This window comes from Patella vulgata, chromosome 5 (genome assembly GCF_932274485.2).
Source record: "Patella vulgata chromosome 5, xgPatVulg1.2, whole genome shotgun sequence".
Classification (NCBI taxonomy): domain Eukaryota; kingdom Metazoa; phylum Mollusca; class Gastropoda; family Patellidae; genus Patella; species Patella vulgata.
This window is the reverse complement of record NC_065883.2, coordinates 58,517,035-58,530,687: the sequence shown is the minus strand read 5'-3', so window position 1 is coordinate 58,530,687 and position 13,653 is coordinate 58,517,035. Positions and strand designations below refer to the sequence as shown.

Genomic DNA, 13,653 nt, shown 5'->3' with positions numbered 1-13,653 from the left:
AATTTAATTCACAAGTTGGTAAATTTCAATTCCAGTCGGTTCAAATTAAGGACTGCACAATACAGTAATGAGTTATTTACTTTTATAAAATTGCATACTTGTGAAATAAATAATTTATTATAAAATATTATTTTTAGAAGAAACAAAACTTAATAAATGTGCATGTCTGTTGAGCATTAATTTCAATTTGAATGGACTACAGAAGGTTGAAATGAAATCATGTTTATACATCTACATCCATACCTCGGTAATGAACTAATCTTGAGATATCACTATCACATTTATCCCAATGGAAATAATAAGTTGTTTATATACTTACTTAGTTTCAAAGAAAGGATCCTTTTCTAATACTTTAATTTTAGGATTAGGCTTAAGATTTCTATCTGGCCCCTTTTTCCTTTCCTTCTTTTCTACTACTTTTTTCTTCTTTTCTTGAACTTTTTTACCTAAAAGATATAAATTACTACTTTGATGCTAGCAGAATTTAAATTTTCAACCCAATTTTGCCAAGAGCGAATCAGTGCGCACCCTGTCATTATACCAATCACACCTGGCATCGCATTAGCTAACAAAAGCGCCAGATCAATCAACAGATTTCTACTGTTTTTATTGCTTAAATCAATAGTGATTGAGTAATAAAAATAAAACACCCAATGAAAAGAAATGTTATATTCGCTAATCATCTAATAAAAAACCTAAGGTTCAACAAAGGATCTTCCAGTATTTACGTAATAGGTCAGAGGTGAAAATTAACACCATATCAATGACTTTGGCATTATTCCAATATTTTCACATGTCACTTACAGCTAATAAATGTATGATGAGTGTGAAACATCAGATTTTTTATGATTTACTGCCAATCATATCGTTAAATATGATAATGTTGAAGAAATAAAAGAAATAAACTATTTTTTTTTTTTACATCAAGATGCGAAGCATACTAATAGTCCAGCCGAGATCAAGCGTGTCGTCCGCCATCTTGGACATAAAAATTACGACGAATAATTCTAGACTTTGGAAAGCTAAATTGAATCAAAACTTATAGAATTTAATAGAAGCTACATAGATGAATATTATATTGTCAAATATTTCAACTATATATTTTTATTTTCAACACAATGAAGCAGAGAAGACATCAATTCCTGTCAAATATCCAAAGTGACCCAAAGCAGAAATGCTGATAGTGATGAAGTAACGGTCATTTTGAGTGATATTTCTTTTTAAAAGTTATATTTATATCTACTTTGAACACTGCTGCCAATGCGAGGGACTATATTTGTGTTCTATTTTAAAACAAAAACTTCTTAGGGGATATCTGTTCACATTATTTTAACATTATGACAGAGAAAAGTCATAATTTTAGTGGAACTGACTTTTCACTATTATTTATAGTAATATAATTGATACTTTAGACAACTGAATTTTATACGATTGGAAAGAACACGACAATCTGTACATTTTTGTAGCTGAGTATTTCATTTGTATAGAAAATATTCTTTTAGTTATTTGCAATTTTATAAAGGGTATTAGGATTAACTATAATCCAGTAATTGGCTTAGGGAGGTGAGCCTTGCTGAATTTAACGAGCTCTAGGGATAAGATAGCTAATGTGTTAATTGGCTCAAGGGTTAAATGGGTTAAACTAAAATCGACCCAAGAATCCATAGTAAATCAAAATTCTTTTTTATACTTCTATTCCAGATCTTACTTTCAAAGTTGAATGACATTAAACAGACAACATTCATACCTAAAATACAAACGTACCTTTGTCTTTCTGAGATTTTGTTTTTCCTTTTGATTTATCCGCACTCCTTTTCCCTCTTGATTTACTTGTACCATTTTCACTTTTACCTTTAATCAAAAGAATGGTGATTTATTTCTAGTCTGATGACTGTTGTGTTAATACTGTATAGGATTAATGATGTATAATCATTTCAAAACTTGCAAATAATCAGTTCAAACTTTTTCAATATGCCTATATACATGTATAGAGAGAGAAATGGGGATTAACGTCCACTTGACACAAACTAGGTCATTTCGGGACTAACATATGGTTTAGTTTTATTTCAATAATTTGCTTGCGTGTAGGGGTCTTTAGCAGTGGGAGGAAACCGGAGGACTTGGAGAAAACCCACGAGGCTGGACAGGCAACCCTACTCCTTGTCACGTACAACCGGGGATTCGAAACCACACTGTTTGACTCAATGGCAGGTCTTATGATACAGCACGCACATGCTAACCATTCGGCCATCCAACTCCCCTATATACATGTATAACTGGACCTCTAAGCCCTTTCAAATTTAGAAGATAAGACTAGTCCCCCATTGAAAAGAAGTACAATATGTAAAATAAAGTTTGACATTTACTATATTATAACGTTTTATGGCAAGGTCATAAACATCACGCATGTTTGGAAGGTACAGGAAAGGTCAATTTATCTGTATATTATTCGTAATACACAACTGTTAATAACCAGAAATGTAGATGTATAGCAAACAATGGTCTCAATTTTTCAACCATTTTATAATGGCAAAGATAGGTTGCCAGGCAACTAAACATATGCCCACAGCAGCTAAATCGTCCGAGCAGTCGACAAGAGTTGTCGTATATTTGTTCTTTTGTAGGTAATTAGGGGGCATTTAATGGACAATTTCATACAGATGACATTATAATTTTCGTCGTTTGAGGGTTCACAAGGTTCTAAAAACTAAAACAAGAGCTGTAACTCTGGAAGTAATCTACAGAAATTATTGAAATTCGACAGACTTTTTCATTTTACTAATTCAAATAATACATATCAATTTCATACAGATCGGATGATAACTTTTGTCGTTCGAACGTTCACAAGGTTCAACAAAGTAAAACAAGGGCCATAACTCTAGAAGTAATTGACAGAAATTGCTAACATTCAATAGGCTTCTTCATTTCACTAATTCAAATGATGCATATGAATTTCATACAGATTAGGTGATAACTTTTGTCGTTCAAGCGTTCACAAGATTCAACAATGTGAAACAAGGGCCATAACTCTAGATGTAATTAACGGAAATTTGCTGAAACTCAATAGGCTTGTTCGTTTTACTAATTTAAACAATACCTATAAATTTCATACAGATCGGATAATAATTTTGTTGTTAAAGCATTCACAAGGTACAACAAAGTGAAAAAAGGGCCATTACTCACGGTGTAATTAACGGAAATTGTTGAAATTCAATAGGCATCTTCGTTGCACTAATTTAAATGATGCATATCAATTTCAAACAGATCGGATGATACGTGTTGTCATTAGAGCGTTCAAATGATTCAACAAAGTGAGACAAGGGCCATAACTCTAGCTGTAATTAACGGAAATTGCTGAAATTCCATAAGCTTCTTTGTTTTACTAATCTAAATGATGCATATAAATTTCATACAGATCGGATAATAACTTTTGTCGTTAGAGCATAAACAAGGTACAACAAAGTGAAACAAGGGCCATACTGTAACTCACGGCGTAATTAAAGGAAATTGCTGAAATTCAATATGATTCTTCGTTTCACTAATTTAAATGATGCATATCAATTTCAAACAGATCGGATGATAACTGTTATCATTAGAGCGTTCACAAGATTCAACAAAGTGAAACAAGGGCCATAACTCTAGATGTAATTAACAGAAATTGCTGAAATTCAATAGGCTTCTTTGTTGTACTAATTTAAATGATGCATATAAATTTCATACAGATCGGTTGATAACTTTTGTTGTTAGAGCGTATACAAGAAGCAAAAAAGTGAAACAAGGGCCATAACTCTAGATGTAATTATCGGAAATTGCTGAAATTCAATAAGCTTCTTTGTTTTACTAATCTAAATGATGCATATAAATTTCATACAGATCGGATAATAACTTTTCTCGTTAGAGCATTCACAAGGTACAAAAAAGTGAAACAAGGGCCATAACTCACGACGTAATTAAAGGAAATTGCTGAAATTCAATATGATTCTTCGTTTCACCAATTTAAATGATGCATATCAATTTCAAACAGATCGGATGATAACTGTTGTCATTAGAGCGTTCACAAGATTCAACAAAGTGAAACAAGGGCCATAACTCTAGATGTAATTAACGGAAATTCAATAGGCTTCTTTGTTTTACTAATTTAAATGATGCATATAAATTTCATACAGATCGGTTGATAACTTTTGTCGTTAGAGCGTTCACAAGGTGCAACAAAGTGAAACAAGGACCATAACTCCAGAAGAAATTAACGGAAATTGTTGAAATTCAATAGGCTTCTTCATTTCACTAATTCAAATGATGCATATCAATTTCATACAGATCGGTTGATAACTTTTGTCATTAGAGCGTTCACAACATTCAACAAAGTGAAACAAGGGCCATAACTCTAGATGTAATTAATCGGTTGATAACATTTGTCGTTAGAGCGTTCACAAGGTGCAATAAAGTGAAACAAGGGCCATAACTCCAGACGACATTAACGAAGTTTTTGAAATTAAAGAGGCTTCTTCATCTCACTAATGCAAACAACATATATCAATATCAAAACAATCAGATGATAAATGTAGTCTGTAGAGTGTTCACAAGAAATTGTGGACGATGGACGGACGATGGATGGACGGACGGATGGACGGGGGTGACGGCAATATACGACCACATTTCCATGTGGGCGTATAAAAAATGATCACAAAACACCAGTAGCATTTGTTTCCAGGTTTGAAAAGACTGAAAAGTTAATATACATATATGGCTATAGAAGAATACCTTTTGCTGCAGTTTTTCGTCTCTTGGCTGGTGTTTCAACATCTTCCCAATCTGTAAAATCAGATGAAATTAGGATAAGTTTTTGAAAAAGAGGAAAGGTAGGTTGCCAGGCAACAAAACATACGCCCACAGCAGCTAAATCGTCCGAGCAGTCGACATGGGTTGTCTCATATTTATTCTTTTGTAGGTAATTAGGGGAATTTAATAGACAATTTCATACAGATCACATTATAATTTCCGTTGTTTGAAGGTTGACAAGGTTCTAAAATCTAAAACAAGGGCCGTAACTCTGGAAGCAATCTACAGAAATTGTTCAAATTCGACAGGCTTTTTTCGTGTTACTAATTCAAATAATGCATATGAATTTCATACAGATCGGATGATAACTTTTGTTGTTCGAAAGTTCACAAAGTTCAACAAAGTAAATCAAGGGCCATAACTCTAGACGTAATTGATGGAAATTGCTGACATTCAATAGGCTTGTTTGTCTTCATTTCACTAATTTAGGTGATAACTGAAACTCAATAGGCTTGTTCGTTTTACTAATTTAAATGATACATATAAATTTCATACAGATCGGATAATAACTTTTGTCGTTAGAGCATTTACAAGGTACAAAAAAGTGAAACAAGGGCCATAACTCACAGCGTAATTAACGGAAATTGCTGAAATTCAATAGGCTACTTCATTTCACTAATTTAAATGATGCATATCAATTTCAAACAGATCGGATGATAACTGTTGTCATTAGAGCGTTCACAATATTCAACAAAGTGAAACAAGGGCCAAAACTCTAGATGTAATTAACGGAAATTGCCGAAATTCAATAGGCTTCTTTGTTTTACTAATTTAAATGATGCATATAAATTTAATACAGATCGGTTGATAACTTTTGTCGTTAGAGCGTTCACAAGGTGCAACAAAGTGAAACAAGGGCCATAACTCCAGAAGAAATTAACGGAAATTGTTGAAATTCAATAGGCTTCTTCACTTCACTAATTCAAATGATGCATATCAATTTCATACAGATCGGTTGATAACTTTTGTCATTAGAGCGTTCACAACATTCAACAAAGTGAATCAAGGGCCATAACTCTAGATTTAATTAATCGGTTGATAACTTTTGTCGTTAGAGCGTTCACAAGGTGCAACAAAGTGAAACAAGGGCCATAACTCCAGAAGAAATTAACAGAAGTTATTGAAATTAAATAGGCTTCTTCATCTCACTAATGCAAACAACATATATCAATTTCAAAACAATCGGTTGATAAATGTAGTCTGTAGAGTGTTCACAAGATATCGAACTTAAAGGAGCAGCCCCTGACTTGACATGGTAGCTGTTCAAAAAAGTGGGTTTAAGCAAGCAAATCAAATGTACGAATGTTTTACCATACTTCATCTCAAAATACAGCACTGAACCACTTGGAAACAATCGCCAAAATTGTTTCATTGTCTACTGTTTATGTTTCATGAGTGACATGATATTACGAAAATGAAATGAAATGGGGTTTAACATCCTACTGTTCTGCTCCGAACTGGGCTAATGAAGACAGGCATATGCCATACAGTGTGCTAAAAGAGAGAAATTTTGCACTTTCTCGGCCAATGCAGGGATCGAACACCCAACCTCCAGGCTAGCAAGTCAGCATCTACAAAATTGTATTCAGTAAAATCCTTTAAACAGTAGTAAGGTAAAAAACACATCACCATTTCAAAAAGGTCAGTTTCCATAATTTGAGAATCCAAAGGGCTAACAGGATTTCATAACAAAGTTATCAAATACAGTTGAAAATTAGTAACATTCATCTTTTCAATTGTATTGATAGACAACCAATACAAATCTAAACATACACTATGCAAGAGCTAAATCTGCCTATTGCAGGCCTCTTTAGGCCTGAAATGTTATCTAAATTAATAATTAACTTATCTAGACCATAATCAACTCTCTGTGTTATCGCTAGCCTGTCATATTTACTGGATTAGGATCTGATCTGTTGCTCTACGCTCATTCATGATTAAATCAAGAAATGGTTAACTGAGACTATCTATTTTATCGTACCGACTTTAGTAATGATGATCGAGGCTAGGCCCAAAATTCAATCACTAAATTCTCGGTTCAGAGTAGATCAATTTGACTGAAATTTTCAGCAAATTCCCTATACATTATCTAGTTGTAACTATTATTGTAAGAACTGCCCGCCCTTTATCTAATCTCCCATAATGTATCTTTAAGATAAGTTAATGATTGTGGGTGTATAAAGGTATTTATAACCTTGTTAAATGTACATATAATAATACTAACTCTCTTCCTCCTCTTCTTCTTCTTCATAGTCATCTTCTTCCTCATGATCTTCAACAACCATTTCTTCATCTTCTATAGGCAATCCATTCTCCACTTTGATTGCCTTTTCTAAAACTTTCTGTGCTTGAACTTGTTCATTATGTGGTAAACGGTAAGTGTCTTTAGCTATACGATCCATTTTAACATTTGTTAACACACAAGCAAACTCTGTCTGATCAATGTAATCCAGCTTATAAATATTGGGTTCTTGATCGAGAGACAACCATTGGATGCGGAACCTTTTTGTGGTGTTTTGGACATTTTGTAGACTTCTGCATAAGTAGAATGATTCTAAAAAATAGATGTATAGTAATGTTAAAGTCCTAACATGTCAGAATAAAAGTTATAAGCAAAATTACTTCCATTAAAAAAAAAAAAAATTCTAGTCCAAAATCCTTCAATTCTGACAAAGTTCAAGACCATTTCAAACTTAAATTGGTTTCTACTGATTTCATACTTTGTGTTCAATTACATAATAACAACAGTCTCTACTTGAAATTGGTACTGGTAAGATTGTTGTGGCCTTAATATCATACTTTATCTTTACGAAGATCACTGTTTTTGAATCGGCTACTGCGACAGACCCTGGTTTCTCAATGAAAAGTTTACTTTTTATGCTACTCGACTTATTATAACCTAACATTTATTTTAAATGACATAGTCATTTGGGTTGGGGGCTTAGAGCCTCTGCAAATAAGCATTTTTATAATGGCAATTCTTTAGTCGATTTTCTATTCACACATAATTACAGAATTGCTCTGGTCCACTTGAGACTTCTATTGTGCTCCGGTCACTAACGACAATATAAAGGGAACAGCCGCACAATCTCACTTAAGCCTGAAGAGTTCGCATAAAACGAAATTGGTCGCTTTATGAGAGAAATTTGGGATGCTACACGCTACTTATAGATTTCTATTTCATATTATAACATCACTCCAATAAAATTACCTTCAGCTCCTCTCACAGCGATGAATGTTCCCTTTTTATACAGAACAATTATTTCTTCTTTGATCATTTTAGGTTTGGTATTTGCGTCTTCCGTCATAGGAGATTGGAATCGTTCTATTTTTATCCTCTGACGTTTTAATGGTGATCTTGGATCCATCTGATAAACCTTTCTTTTCTAAATAAAAATCCAAAACAGATAGTTTATGGTGCAATACAGGACAACAAAACCAATAATTTGTACACAGTTAAGTATCATTGAAAAGATAGGTTGCCAGGCAACAAAACATACGCCCACAGCAGCTAAATCGTCCGAGCGGTCGTCAAGGGTTGTCGCATATTTATTCCTTTGTAGGTAATTGGGAGCCTTTATAAGACAGTTCCATACAGATCAGATTATAAATTTTGTCGTTTGAGGGTTTACAAGGTTCTACAAATTGAAGCAAGTGTCTTAACTCTGGAAGTAATCTACAGAAATTATTGAAATTTGACAGGCTTTTTCGTTTTATTAATTTATGCATATAAATTTCATACAGATCACATTTGTCATTCAAACGTTCACAATCGCCATAACTCTAGAAATTATTGACGGAAATTGCTGAAATTCAATATATCTGTTTCACAAATTTAAATGATGCATATAAATTTCATACATATCGGATGATAACTATTATCAATCGAGCATAAACAAGGTTTAACAAAGTGAAACAAGAGCAATAACTCTAGAAGTAATTATTGTAAATTGCTGAAATTCAATAGGCTTTTTCGTTTCACTAATTTAAATCATGCATATCAATTTCACAAAGATCGGGTGATAATTTTTTGCGTTAGAGCGTTCACAAGGATCAATAAAGTGAAACAAGCGCCATAACTCGAGACGTAATAAACGGAAATTGCTGAAATTCAATAGGCTTCTCCGTTTCACTAATCTAAATAATGCATATAAATTTCACAAAGATAGAATGATAACTTTTGGCGTTGGAGCGTTCACAAGGATCAATAAAGTGAAACAAGGGCCAAAACGGAAATTGCTGAAATTCAATAGGCTTCTTCATTTTAGTAACCTAAATAATGCATATAAATTTCACAAAGATCGGATGATAACTTTTGACGTGAGAGCGTTCAAATGGATCAATAAAGTGAAACAAGGGCCATAACTCTAGACGTAATAAACGGGTATTGCTGAAATTCAATAAGCTTCTTCGTTTCAGCAATCTAAATAATGCATATAAATCTCAGAAAGATCGGATGATAACTTTTGACGTGAGAGCGTTCACAAGGATCAATAAAGTGAAACAAGGGCCATAACTCTAGACAGAATAAACAGGAATTGCTGAAATTCAATATGCTTCTTTGTTTCAGCAATCTAAATAATGCATATAATTTCAGAAAGATTGGATGATAACTTTTGACGTGAGAGCGTTCACAAGGATCAATAAAGTGAAACAAGGGCCATAACTCTAGACGTTATAAACGGAAATTGACGAAATTCAATAGGCTTCTTCGTTTCAGTAATCTTAATAATGCATATAAATTTCACAAAGATTGAATGATAACTTTTGGCGTTAGAGCGTTCACAAGGTTCAATAAAGTGAAACAAGGGCCATAACTCTAGACGTAATAAATGGAAATTGCTGAAATTCAATAGGCTTCTTTGTTTCACTAATTTAAATAATGCATGTAAATTTCAGAAAGATCGGATGATAACTTTTGGCGTTAGAGCGTTCACAAGAAATTGTGGACGATGGACGGGGGCGACGGCAAGCGTATAAAAACAAGAGCCCTAACCGAAAGGAAATAATCATAACTCTTCCCAGTTTTATAGTCTTATTCATCTGACGAATATAAATTAAATAATGTTAATAATACATATGATGTGAATGTTCATAAAAAATTATGGATGTATACAGTACCTTTGCTGATCCCTTGCTTTTCACAGAAGAACTAGCTTGAGTCTCAGTTTCTTCTTCAACTTCAGGATCATCTTTTTCATTTTTGGCAGAGGTATTTGGCTTTCTCTCACTCTTATCCATTTTAACAATCTAGAAATAGAATCATGGTTTTAATTGTAAATTTAAATTCAAGTAAACGCCAATTATAGACCTATTTATTCGATATATTCAATACACAGTACACAATTGTATGAAATACAATTACCAGTATATTTATTTTGACTAGGTTTTTCTACTATGGTACCTAATTTGAATGAACCGTAAGTACCGGTACATGTACTGGTGTATTCACCAAATGGTAATGTCAATTTGAACCAAGTTTAAACATCGTACCTCAATTAGGATCAGAGTTACAATGTAGTGATGATTAGATATGGAAACTATCAGTTTTACCAATATTAGATATTGACTTTGACAGCGAAACATATCAGCCGATACAGATACAATTACTGAGAGTGGTGGATATAAAACTAATATATATTAAAATGCCCTGAATGTCATGATAATCGATGTAGATACAAGTCATTGTTAGTTGGGGAAACGGCGGGTTCACAAGGTTTGACAAACTAAAACAAGGGCCTTAACTCAGAAGTAATTTACATAAATTGTTGAAATTCAACTGGCTTTTTCATTTCATTAATTCAAATAATGCATATAAATTTCATACAGATGGGATAATAACTTCTGCCATTCGAATGTTCACAAGGTTCAACAAAGTAAAACAAGGGCAATAACTTTAGAAGTAATTGACCGAATTGCTGAAATTCAATAGGATTCTGCATTTCACTAATTTACATGATGCATATAAATTTCATGCATATATCGTATAATAAATTTCGTCATCCCACCGGTAACAAGGTTTAACAAAGTTAAACAAATGTAATCACCCTAGAAGTAATTATTGGAAATTGCCGAAATTCAATAGGCTTCTGTGTTTCAATAATCTACATGATGCGTATCAATTTCATTTTCATACAGATCGAATGATAACTTTCGTTGTTGGAGCGTTCACGTAAATTGCTGAAATTCAATAGGATTCCTTATTTCACTAATTTTAATGATGCATATAAATTTCATACAGATTAGATGATAACTTTCAAACTGAAACAAGGGTCATAACTTTATAAGAAATTAACGGAAATTGTTGGAATTCCATAGGCTTCCCTCATTTCCCTGATTTAAATAATGGGTATAAATTTCATACAGATCGGATGATAACTTCTGTCTTTAGAGCTTTCACAAGGTTCAACAAATTGATGCGAGGGCCATAACTCCAGATGAAATTAACAGAAATTCAATAGGATTCTTCTTTTCACTATACATATAGATTTCATTCAGATTGGATGATAACTTTTGTTGATAGAGCGATCACAAGGTTACACAAAGTATTATTGAAATTAAACAGGCTTCTTCATGTTACTAATGTAGGCTAAACAACAAATATTAATTTCAACACAATCAGATGATAATGTAGTGTGTAAAGTGTTCACAAGAAATTGTGCACAACGGACATATGGAGGGGGTGACGGCAATATACGACCACATTTCCATGTGGGCATATAAAAAAAGTACTAAGATTTGGAACTATTTCACGATCAGCGACAGTGATCAAAGTATAGCCAAATGTGTGACTTGCGACACTTCAAATTTCCCAAAGTGGTACCAGTATAAAGAATTACACTTATCAAATTTGATGACCCATCTACCCTTGAACCACTGAATAGAATTTGCAGAATTCCAGTGTACGTTAATCGTGTGCACATGCGCAGAAATGATATTCTTAAAAAATGCATTGAGAGACCTGAACTCTCGGACAATATGTGAATAAGGATTAAAAAAATAATGTACACCGGTAAGGATTTAGCACTGTTTACTCTTTCTTTTTTATGGCCTCTATGAGTCTTGTATAATGTTTAAATAGCCACCCGCACGGCAACAAAAATAAAGTACCAAGTGTCAAGTAAAGTAAAACCTTAGGGAGAGGGGTTTTACATACATGTAGGCTAAGCCTGTTCCCCAATCCCAATCAGACATCCTGAATAAAAATATTGTTTATAAAAAAAAAGTAAAATAATGATTTGTTCACAACTCAAATGACATCTTAAAGGTTGATGCAAAGGGTGGGAAACTTTCCGGGAATTTTGGAAAGCTTCCAGGGATACTTTCCGGGAATTTTCTGTGTTGGGAATTTTCAAATCTATTTTTAGAACTGAAAAATACTAAAATTATAATTATTTACTGGAATTTCCTTTTTCTTTCATCTATATAAACTATTAAAGGTTCAATACTACTCTTGTTGTAACTGAATAATATGTCCCAATCTTTATTCTGGTCAACAAATTGTACTATTTTACAATATTCCAAGTAATTGACGATACAAATTTCATCTTAACACACCTTATTTAATAAGTTATCATAACGATATATTTTGGATAAGGTTAACAAACACTTTAAAGTTGATAGAACCAATAGCTCAAGCAATAACTGAAGTAGAAGGAGATAAAGCAATTCTATCTGATGTGTTTAGAATTTTCAATGAATTGGAAACAAAACTTACTGAAAATGTCCAGCAATCTCCACTTACAAAAACTGAAGAGAAGCCCGTACTTGGATTTTTACAGAAAAGAAAGCAATTTTGCCTTAAGCCTATTCATGCCGCTGCCTATATGCTAGATCCCAACTGTTACCGAAATGCTTTACCTCTTGGTGATATGGAAATTGATAAAGAATATGGATTCATTAGTTCCCTTGCATCACACTACAAACTTAAAGGGACAATAACACTCTTGCTGGCTTGAAAGCTCCAGAAAATAAATAATATCTCTATCTAAGTACTAGATGTTTAAGTGTCCTACCTGTTGTGTAAATTATCCATTACATCCTATTTTACTTGTCCAGAGGGTTCGAAAATATTTGTAAATCGAAGTTTCATTTGAAAAGGTTTAAACCATTATGTTGGATTTTTCAAAATTTTTAAATAAGGTGTGTTAAGATGAAATTTGTATCGTCAATTACTTGGAATATTGTAAAATAGTACAATTTGTTGACCAGAATAAAGATTAGGACATATTATTCAGTTACAACAAGAGTGGTATTGAGCCTTTAATGAAGGCAAAGTAATGGCTAGTTTGGCTAAATATCGGTCAAAAGATGGATTGTGGAAAGGAGAAAGTATTTAGGCATCATCAAAATATATTTCTACATCAACTTGGTGGAAGGGACTGTGTGCATCAGAAGTTGTTCCGAGTATAGCTTCATTAATTCTTGCAATACCACCTTCATCAGCAGCATCAGAACGTATTTGGTCTCTGTTCGGTACAACTCATACAAAAGTTAGAAACAGATTAACAAATGAACATGTTGAAAAATTGGTCTGTATAAGATCTAATTTGAAACTCTTCGAAGCTGACAACGATCCTTCCAGCACAGAAATTTCAGATATTCATGAGTATTCACCTGAACCTGAAATCTCAGTTTTATCCACCGATGATGATATGATGTAGATAATGATTTCGAAGATAATGATGAAATGGCAGAGTTACCCGACTTTGAGCATTAATTATAGAATGTGTAACCTGTGTATGAACAATTTTACAGAACTAGTTATTTGATTTTAGTATATAAGACATATCAGATAATATGTTTTGTATCTTT

General features: G+C 33.1%; 1 protein-coding gene across 1 annotated transcript in view; it reads right to left on the bottom strand.

The window, feature by feature from the left end:
- Nucleotides 1–13,653, bottom strand: part of LOC126821394 (poly [ADP-ribose] polymerase tankyrase) — a 50,517-nt gene that overhangs the window by 34,292 nt on the left and 2,572 nt on the right. Inside the window, exons 2-7 of the mRNA XM_056101158.1 lie at nucleotides 9,961–10,089; nucleotides 8,051–8,225; nucleotides 7,064–7,393; nucleotides 4,762–4,812; nucleotides 1,765–1,851; nucleotides 320–446 (exon numbers count right to left, since the gene is read on the bottom strand). Of these exons, the coding sequence (XP_055957133.1) occupies nucleotides 320–446; nucleotides 1,765–1,851; nucleotides 4,762–4,812; nucleotides 7,064–7,393; nucleotides 8,051–8,225; nucleotides 9,961–10,080 (890 nt within the window). The 5' untranslated portion in view covers nucleotides 10,081–10,089. The remainder of the gene's footprint in view (nucleotides 1–319; nucleotides 447–1,764; nucleotides 1,852–4,761; nucleotides 4,813–7,063; nucleotides 7,394–8,050; nucleotides 8,226–9,960; nucleotides 10,090–13,653) is intronic.